Genomic DNA, 10,282 nt, shown 5'->3' on the forward strand with positions numbered 1-10,282 from the left:
GGAATGGTGAAGTAGGTTATGAGCAGCCTCCTTACCCAATTTCTCTTTATTATAAGTAGATCCCACAAAAAATCCACAAAGTTTAAACCTAAACTCTCCTTAATATCTAGCTCTTTTCGAATGTTTCCCCTTGTGAAAGATGAATATCAAGCATCTTTTTAAGATGTGCTATTTTATTACTTTTGCCCCCTGAGCTAACCTCAGCCTTCTTTTTCTCTGAAGTTAATTTTCCAAAAGTCTTCCTATCTTTCCGAGCATCAGCCATATACCTTGATTGCACCTCAAATTCCTAAGTTGAAAGATCAAGCTCTTGTCTAGCCTCTAAATCAATCTCCTTTTCTTTTCTAACCGTTCCTCAATCATCATAACATTTCATTAAATCCACTTTATTATTCAATAAGAAAAAATTCTATGCTGAGAAAAGTGTCGAAGAGGTCCTAAACTATTTTTTTGCAAAGTAGATGATTCCATGCACACCTCGATACCTGATGCCTTAGTCATTGTCATCTTCCCCAATTCAATCTATGTATTATCACTTACTTCCTTATTCAAAACTCTTTGAAGAGTATCTTGGTTGAAACTTTTTGCATAGACTAATTTGAGTTAAACATTCCGCGAATACTAGTGGAGTACCTAGTATCTATCCCCATTGAAGAATTATAGGGAACTAGTTTTGCATATTAGAGTTCTACCTCGATAATTGAGAATCCTATATCATTAATAATTTTTCATGGGCATCCTCTTGTAACTATGATGGGAATTTTGCATGTAACTATCTACCAAACATACTAATGCTATTCAAATGTTTGCTACCCATATATGAACTAGTTATACAACCTTTCATATCATTCCAAATATGCCCACATAGATTACAAAAGTGTGGAAGTCGCTCATATTTAAAGGATATCTAGAGAGATTGTTGAACTTTTCGTCGAAACCACATACCAGGAATTAAAGGATACTCTATATCAAACTTGATTCTAACTTTTGCTATCGAAAATTGTACCCATTTTCTCCTCCCAAATCAACTTCGACCACCTCACCTAAAGTATTACCTAGTTTCTCAATAAATCAATTTGATTACCACTCCATTGAAAACTCTAAAATTTGGACCCATAACTGAACATGTTTCAAGATGACTTCAGCTAGTGATAACTTCAATTCCCAATTGTCAAAAATAAGAGTACATGCTCATTAAAGCACCAGGACTCGTGTTCTTCAACATGCTTTATATTCGCCTCACATGAAAATTGGAAACAAAAAGACTCCATTCTCCAATTCTTTAAACTCCATCCCTCGCATTAGGTTCCAACACTTCTTAAGCATCGAGATAATTGCATTATTGTTTACGTTCTTTTCCACATATAATCTGCCAAGCAAGCTATATTGAAGACTAGACTGATCAAGGACATCATCTTCCTCCACATCTATAAGAAATTTCATATTAGTAAAGGCTTTTTTCATATCCTCCATAGCAAATCATAAATATTAGGGTTGAGAGAACTCAAAAAATTCAAACTTTAGAGTTTGGCATGGGCAAAGGCCTAAGGCTAGCCTAACATGCGTTTCTAGAGAGAAAAGAGGCTGGGATTTTGGATAAACAAATGTTTGATTTGATTTAAATGTCACAAAAAAAAAGAAAAAAAATGTGCTTTTCATCTATCTAGTTCACAAATGAAAAAGAAAAACTTAGAAGCTTGTGGTAGTTCTATTGATTTGAGCACCACCACCAATGCCAATAGAGTGTAGCTTTGAGTCTACCGGATGGGAAGGCCCAGGGCAAAAGCCTCAAAAAAAAAAAAAAAAAAAAGAAAGAGAACCAAAGAAGAACCTCAAATAAATGGGTGTTTCTCAAACGTCTTTTTTTTTTTTTTTGTTTTTTTAGATTTGAGGATAATTATTTATTTAATTAAAATATATTTTTTATTTTTGTAATAAAAATATATTTATTTTTTATTTATGTTATATTTGCATGCTTTTCGATGTAATAAGACAAAAATTCTTGTTTTTCAAATTTCTGTTTTATTTTTGGTTTAATTTATTTTAAAAAATGGACTAAACATAGGTATATTTTTAAAATGTTTGGAATCTTATAAAATAATTTAAAATAGGACAAACTTGAAGAACAATATATGATATTAATTTTAAATTTAATATATTTAAATTTATATTGAAAAAAGTTTGATAGGATTTAAATGTCACAAAAACAATAATTGGAAGGCAGGACAACCGGCAATGTCACTTTTTCGAGGGGTAAAATAACACGACAGAATTTACAAACTTAAAAGCAATAATAATAATAATAATAAAAGCAAAATAAAGTGTGACGCACGTAGCATAATTCAAGATCAGACCTGACAGAGTGTGGGAACGCGAACTCAACAGTACGGTTGGAACTCAATGAGGGTGCTAAACAGCCAGCTTAGTATAGAGTTACGAGAATACACCGCGGATCTATTTGTGAGACGTTGGATTTTGGTAAACTGATTGAAAACTTTTTTATATAATATTTGTGCATCTTATAAACCGCTCATAGACCGCGAATCTAACATATATGGCTGAGAAGATTCGAAACAAAAGCCCAGCCTAAGCTCTGGCGTCGAGCAGATCCGGCAAGTAGACTGGAAGCCTTCCACAGGTATGATTCGGCTATTAATTTAATTTTTCCAATCCTCAAAATAATTGTTTGATTTGGAAAGCAAACAAATTTAAAAAAAGAAATTGTGATGAACTGATTCATCTTTGGATTTTGAACTGTTGCTATGCTTTTGTTTTTTTCGCCTGGTTGATTTTGGAGTATGATGAGATTATGTGTTTTGGGCTGTTCTGATTTTGACTCATTGTTACATGGTTGAATTTTCTCAATTTTGATTGTTTAAGCAATCAACTTTTGTTTAAAGGAGAATTCTTTGATGAATTGGTGGATGGTAATCATACAGAATTGCGACTTCGGACTTGTTTAATTTTGTGACAAACTATATAGTCCGAATTGAAGCTTTGTTCTAAAAAAGTTCCAGCTTTTGTTTAAAAAACAAGGCTGAATGAACCCAAACTTAAAAAGAAAGAGAGGAACTATATTTGTTTCAGGATCGGAAAGGTCGGCCAATCAAGATCAAAGATGACTGCCTAGTGGCGACGAGCCCACTAGGCGGAGAGGGCGACATAAATGGGAACAGCCCTCCTGAAAAGGTAAATCATAAATAATGAGACCAGAACATTGAACACATCATCATATGCTCAACTAGAGTATGATGTATGATAAATCAAAAATAATGAGACGTTTAAATTTGCGACAATTCTCGTTCTCTAAGCCTTAGTTCTATTTATTTACTAGTAATATAGATGTTTTAGTTTCCTAATGGTTATCATGATTTCACTCCTACACTCCGTTTTTTTCAGCTTTTGTTTTTCGTTTTGTATTTTTTGCTGTGATGAACTTACTTTGATATGCAGAAACTTAAAGCATCTTGCTTTCAACAATGGCCTCAAACTGGTCCGAGCTTCAAATGGAACTCTTGGACTTAATCATCAAAAGGCTTGATGCTATTGTTGACATCATTCGTTTCAAAGCAGTTTGTTCCAAGTGGTACAGAGCAGCACAATTGTATATGACTTCTCCATTGCTCATGCTTCCCAGTGATAAAAAAGAAGCTGATGATTGCCGCTTCTTCAGTGTTGCCGAGAATAAGATTTACAAGATCAACAACGTGTTTGAAGGGTTTCATGGTGCTTGGTGCGTGGGATCATCGCATGGGTGGTTGGTCATTTTGGACAAAGAAACAAAGCCGCATCTTCTCAATCCGTTTTCAGGAGCTAAGGTCCAACTTCCGTTCATAAACACTTTGCTACCATATCAAGAGCTACATCTGTATGGATCGTCACCCTACTTTGTCAAACTTCTGGTAAAATTTTGTTTCTCTAAAGCCATCCTAATGTCCTCCGATCTATGTTTATCTGATGCAAGTAGAGGCAAGAGCTTTTGTATTGTGGTGATATATGGACTATCTTCACAAAGACTTGCATTCTGTATGCCTGGAGACAGCACATGGACTCGCTTTGGTGGTGATGATCATGAGTACCTGGACATAATATGCCACAATGGTATGCTCTATTCTTTATCCTCTAAAGGGCTAATTGAAATTTGGGATTTTCATGGTCCTTCTCCCAAGAAAGTTTTCGTTTTTGAACTTTCTACAACAGTGTGTCAATTCCTGGAGGCACAGACTCGCTTTCTAGATAAAATTGCTTTTCTGATTGAATCAAAGGGAGATCTTTTGTTTGTCTTAATGTTACAAAGTGAACGTGAATTTGCTATCTATAAGCTGGATTATAGTGGAAAAATATGGATACCTGTGGAAACCTTGAGGGACCAAGCTCTTTTTATTAGTGAAAACGAATGTATGTCAGTATCAACCCGAAATTTTCCAAAATTGAGAGAAAATTCAATATATTTCATAAATAGCGTGAAGTATAGCAAGATTGGCAGATACAATGTTGGTGTCTTCAACTTCGAAGAAAAGAAAATAGATGATGAGGCTGAAGATAATAAGTATTTTCGTTCGATTTATTTGCCCGTATATTGGGTTGCTCTTAATCCAAGGTAATATATATATATATATATATATATGTATATGTATGTATGGTTTGCAGCTAATGATGCGGACTCAGGCTGATTATTTTCTTTGGTTAGTCATAAAACAGTAAGATTTGATGGTTGAATTTTCGGTAAGCATATGTATTTTGTCTCCCTTTTATCATTTTTTATTCTTTTCTTTCCTCGTCTTCTCACTTTTCTCTTAATAGTCAATCTTTATATGTTGTTTATTCATCTGCATATGTTTGCTTCTTCATTCTGTTTGAACAATTTATATCTTTACATATGCAGTGAATCTCAATTAGAGGTCAAGAAGGTTTTCTAAAACGGGTACTAATTTGTTGGTTGTTTGATTTGTTCAACAATGGAGATTAGAAAATGAGATTGGATTCAATTGAGCTCCTGACTGTTGTTATGAATAGACTTATTATAGGTATATGTGTGCGTATATATATATGTGTGTGTGTGTGTGTGTGTGTGTGTGTGTGTGTGTGTTTATGAAGTTCGAAGTTATCAATCATATATATGTAGATCTATCTCTTAAGGCTTCAGAGGGTACTAAAGTTGAATAGGAGCGTTTCTTTATTAACTGCTGTAAAATCAAACTTCAATAGATGGACTAGAGGCTGTAGCAGTTTTCCTATGGAACATGAAGACATTGTGTTTACTTCGCCAATTAATTATGTGATAAGAAAATAGTGATTTGTTAAGAGCTGGAGATTAACCATTGCTAAATTTTGTTAAATCCGTAGACGATAAACTGAAGAATGTACAGTATAACAAGCAAATAGATAAGTCCACAGCAAGGATAGATGAGGTCGCAAAATCCAGAATTCAAACCTGTTTTGAGTCTTAACCTGGTCATTTTGAAATTTTAAACTCCTTTTGGCATGAACCTGAACCATTTTATGAGGAAATCCTTTTATACAACTTTTCTGATTTTTTAATACGAGGTGTGTATGGTAAATTGTCATACTTCACTATGCCATACATAATTAGATATGTTCTATGTTTAAGATGGACTTTGACATCTGGCTACCATCTCCTAAGGTTTCCCCAACTATTTGTACGCTTTGACGCTTGTATTAAATCAGTGGGCATTTAACCAATATCAGCTACCAACAAAGAGGCATTGAAAGTTACCTCAATTAAACCATCTAAAACTTGACTGACTTTTGACCATATTCTACATGCACTAGTGTTCTCTATCGAGTGTGTGGAAAATTATGGACCATGTCAAAATAGAACGTGGATGAATTTTTTTCTGCAGGGAAAAGATGTATAAGCTATATTGTAGCTTAATTAGTGAATCCAAACAATGGAGGCGAAAGATTAATGCCACTTTGAAAAACAAGTGTTAGACACAAATTGATCGATTACAACTATTTAGAAGTGAAAGTGAGGTAAAGCTTTAAGAGGAAAATGATAGTAGTGCAAATGATGCAAAACTAATTACATTTCATACATTTGTACAAAATCAATTCTCTTTATATTAAAGAGAAATAAGTTACCAACAAAACGCAGTCACAAATGTTTGTGCGTTGAAATCTAATTAATGTAATTCAATCAAAAGAAAAAAGAACTAGAAATAGAAGTCAAAAAGGTTGTAAGTTCAAATCCAAATGGATTCTTAAGAAAAAAAAATTTATAATAATTATAATTTAAAAATATAAGAAAACAGTAGCAACATTTTTTTCACCTTTTTACTTTCTTTTTTTTTCTTTTTTTTTTCCTGGTTAGAAGTAGCCGCATCTTGTTATATAACATGCCCTGACTAGATCAACAATCGAACCAAGATGTAATGAATAATTAAGCACCAACCATGAAAAAGTAAATGTTGCTAGATTTATTGTGGATCCTTCAGGATCTGGGTCAAGTCTACCACTACAAATACGGTCTTATTTTATTTATTTTAAGGTTTTTAAATATTTTATTGGGTTTTTGGATAAAAAGAAGTTGAATTACATTTGTATCAAGATAACAACAGATAAATTTTGTATTTTTAGTTTTATTTCCACAATCATCACTCAAAAATTCTTTCACCTTATTTATTCCATTAAATTAGATTGCACGGACATTATTTACCGACTAAAAGAAATTTTAAAATCGGAGAAATTCTATGCAAAAGATTTGATACAACTGAAGCCCTCCTTTCGCAAGGCAGCTACTGCAGGTATGCTTTGGTCTATTAGATTTTCTAATTTTGAAATAATTGTTTGATATGGAAAACAAAACAAAGAGAAAATTGTGATGAATTGGTTCATCTTTTGATTTTTATCTGTTTTTCCATGTCTCCTTTATTGTTGGTTGAATTTTGGACCGTTTCTGTCAGGACCCGTCCAGAATTCCTTCCCCGGAACCCTAGACAGCCCTGATCCCAGGGAAACCCTACCAGACCCTCCAACGGAAAATCCGACAGAGCCTCCCCTAAGGGATTTACTTACCACCAATTACCTGCACTGAAAACACACTTCTAAAAACATCCCCTTATTCCTCCCACAAACTACAAACTGATTCCACAAATTACAGCACTTCAAAAAAACAACAGCAGCAACCCAGTGCATAAAGAACAACTACACGTCCAATACAGTATACAGAGCATTAAACAGATACATGCGGAATTTATAAAATGACAGATAAAGAAGCAATACAAGGTCGAGAGGAAAAAGGGAAGAAAAACTGCTTGAACCTTCGGCAACGAACTGAGACGTTGGGCTCGCCCTGGACAATCAACGTCTCCAACCTGGACCTAGGGGAACGGAATTTAAGAGTGTGAGATGCTAATCATCTCAGTGAGTGACCCTAACTACTATACACCTTTAATAATAATAATATAAAAATAAAGGAATTTAATTAAGCAATACCGAACAATTAAATAAATAAATAAATAAATATTTGAAGTAATAATTTCTCTCAAAACCCTCACTATTCACTCTGTTTGAAATGTTCCCCTTTTAAAACATTTTCACAAAACCCTTGTACGTACTTCCCAAAAACCAAGGAACCAAACGAATTAATAAACAACAAATAAACAAATAAATAAATACCCCAAATATAAATATTCTGTAATAAATTATAATAAATAATTTTTTGAACACCTTTGGGGTTTTAAACTTTAATTGCAATTTACACCGACGCACCACACCATATACCGGTGATGCCCTCCGATACCCAGCGTCCTGAGCACCGACTGGCGGGGGGTTAAAGAGAGAAACCTGCAGCGGTCACTTCGGCGTCCCGACAGTACCAACTGCTAAAAAAACCATCACCCGGCCAGGGAGCGGGGCGGCTGTGCGCAACAATAACCTTGCCTGCCCACGGTCCAATGGCAACTCACGGGTGAAGTAATAACCGCACGCTAAACCACATAATAACCGCGTGCTAAACCACGTGTCCATACACCATACACCAGAACACCAATACTGTATGAGTGCGTCTAAAAATAAACAATAATAACCAACCGTACCGTTTTTCCAAAAACCACCGTGGGAAGTATACCAAATTTTCACAAAACACCATCCCACATATTTTTATTCAACAACCCGGTACGAAACAGCGATAATCAACAAACCACAATTTTCCTCGAAATACGAGATGCAACCATAAAAATATCGCGGGCATAATTTATAAAATTTAACCAAATATTTTCATAAAATATTTAACCCAATTATGCCCGAGAAATCACATTTGAAACCACGTAAAATTAATACCGAAACATACCTTGCTCATGCATAACAAATAAATTAAATTAAACCGCATTAAAACCATAATTAAACCACACCACATGAGCATAATTTAAATACTAAATTAAATTCCAATTAAATTTAATTAATTGCCCAAAATAATTTTTGAAGGTGGGTCACTCACCTGGAGCACGCAGTTAACCCATGATCCACCACGGGATCAATTCTATGACTCACCGGTGCTCCTAGAACAAAATTCACAGACAGTCAAATAAATTAATATTTTAATCGGGTAAATAATACCCGGTACCCGGGGGTCAAACACAAACTTTAACCAAAATGGTCGAATGATATACCGAATCGAAGCTTGTGGGACGAGGATCACCAATCCGGTCTCCATCGACCCCAATTCCGCCGGAGGTGGTCGGAATTTGGTCGGGAAGTTTCGGCCGGTTTTGATCTTGAGGGATCTTTCCAACCGCTTCGAATTTTTGAGATTGGGGGCCATTTTTGGATTCAGAGGACCCAAAATAGGGGGAGAGGAGGCTCAATTGGGAGTGGGCTGGCCGGAAAACACAAGAAAAGAGGAGAGAGAAAATCCGACGGCCGGCGGCTTCTCCGGCCCGATCGGCGCGCGTCCGGCGGCGGCTGGCCGTGAAACTTGGCGGCCGAGCGCGCCTCCTCCTTCCGCACGTCACTGGCCGGCGCGTGTACAGTATGGGTGGCCGGAATTTGAAAAGATACGGGAGAGAGAAACGGCCGGTGGGAGAGAAAAAATAAAGGTACTGTGCGTGTTTTGGTGTTTCGGGGAAGAAGAAGGAAAAAAGAAAAAAAAAAGAAAAAGAAAAAGAAAAGAAAGAATGGTGTTTTCCCACGTGGGGAAAAGAAAAAGAAAAAGAAAAAGAAAAAGAAAAGGAAAAGGAAAAAGAAAAAGAAAAGAAATAAAATAAAATATATAAAAATAATTAAATACTAATATTATTATTTAAAATAATAATAAAAATAATTTGATTTTACACATGGTTGACATGTGGCATTTCAATATGGTGACACATGGTCACCTTCATTGAGTCACACGTGGCACATCGTTATGCGTGTAAAAAATAATATTAAAATAATACGGTATTTGAAAAACTTTACCGGTCCATAACTTTCAAACCACATGTCCAAATCGGACGTGCCGCTAGTCTACGGACTCGTATCGACGAGCACTTCACAACCATGCATGAGTCAACACTCAACCTTGCATGAATAAAAAGTCAACTCCGACACCCCTTGGACAGTTTGGACCTCAACTTGTTTTACTCAAAACTTTCAAACCGTAGCTCCGTTTTCAATGTGCTACCAGTCTACGAACTCGTGCCAACGTGTACTTCGTAACCGTACCTCAGTCAACCTAAAATTCCAACCGGATCAAAAAGTCAACTTTTGACCCCTTCGGTCAATGGTCAACAGTCAACCTCGGTCAACGTGCAAAAATTCCGACATGGTTCGGGACGGGGTGTTACAGTTTCGATTTTGACTTATGTGTTACATGGTTTTCATGAGTATGGAGCTCCTGACTCAATTTGTCTTCACGGTTTTCCGAGATTTTCCAAAGATTTTTCTTTAAAGGGAAATATTTGATCAATTAATCAATGATAAAATCTTGCAGAATGTGACATTTTCAATCTTGAAATAACTGTTTGATTTGGAACAAAAAGTTTAAAAAAAGAAAAAGAAAAAAGGAAGTAATGAATTGTTTAATCTTTGAATTTTTCTGTTGCCTATGTAAGTTGTGATAATTTTGGAGGATGATGATATTATAATGAGATCATAATGTGGTCTTCCGTTACCGGGCTTTTGTTTGTAGGTAACTCGTTCACTCCGTAGCCCTGTTACCATTGAGCGACTTCAACCTTACAAAAAGGTTTATCAATTTACTCCCCCAACCAAGCGATGGGAGGATGTTATTTTTGTCATGGATATTATTTTATTCTATTTATATTGCTGCTTGCTTCCGTGT

The 10,282-nt window shown here is 35.5% G+C and overlaps 1 protein-coding gene and 1 long non-coding RNA gene across 7 annotated transcripts; one reads left to right on the forward strand and one right to left on the reverse strand.

The window, feature by feature from the left end:
- Positions 1–2,323: 2,323 nt before the first annotated feature.
- On the forward strand, positions 2,324–4,772 carry LOC107423249 (putative F-box protein At4g22660). Of its 6 annotated transcripts, none has more exons than XM_048478131.2 (3): positions 2,324–3,189; positions 3,454–3,868; positions 3,968–4,772. In XM_048478131.2, the coding sequence occupies exons 2-3, from the start codon at positions 3,480–3,482 to the stop codon at positions 4,602–4,604; spliced, it is 1,026 nt and encodes a 341-aa protein (XP_048334088.1). In that variant the 5' UTR covers positions 2,324–3,189; positions 3,454–3,479; the 3' UTR covers positions 4,605–4,772. The 6 variants fall into 6 exon arrangements, with proteins under 6 accessions (XP_048334088.1, XP_048334086.1, XP_048334087.1 ...); XM_048478129.2 differs by having other exon boundaries at positions 2,327–2,638; positions 3,088–3,189; positions 3,454–4,772; XM_048478126.2 differs by having other exon boundaries at positions 2,328–2,638; positions 2,881–3,189; positions 3,454–4,772.
- Positions 4,501–9,077, reverse strand: LOC132803283 (uncharacterized). Its single transcript, XR_009638350.1, has 3 exons — positions 8,634–9,077; positions 8,462–8,522; positions 4,501–7,343 (listed from the first exon to the last, which is right to left on the reverse strand). It is a non-coding gene; the product is annotated as an uncharacterized LOC132803283 (long non-coding RNA).
- Between the last annotated feature and the right edge of the window lie 1,205 nt (positions 9,078–10,282).

Source organism: Ziziphus jujuba, chromosome 3 (assembly GCF_031755915.1).
Source record: "Ziziphus jujuba cultivar Dongzao chromosome 3, ASM3175591v1".
Taxonomy (NCBI): Eukaryota; Viridiplantae; Streptophyta; class Magnoliopsida; order Rosales; family Rhamnaceae; genus Ziziphus; species Ziziphus jujuba.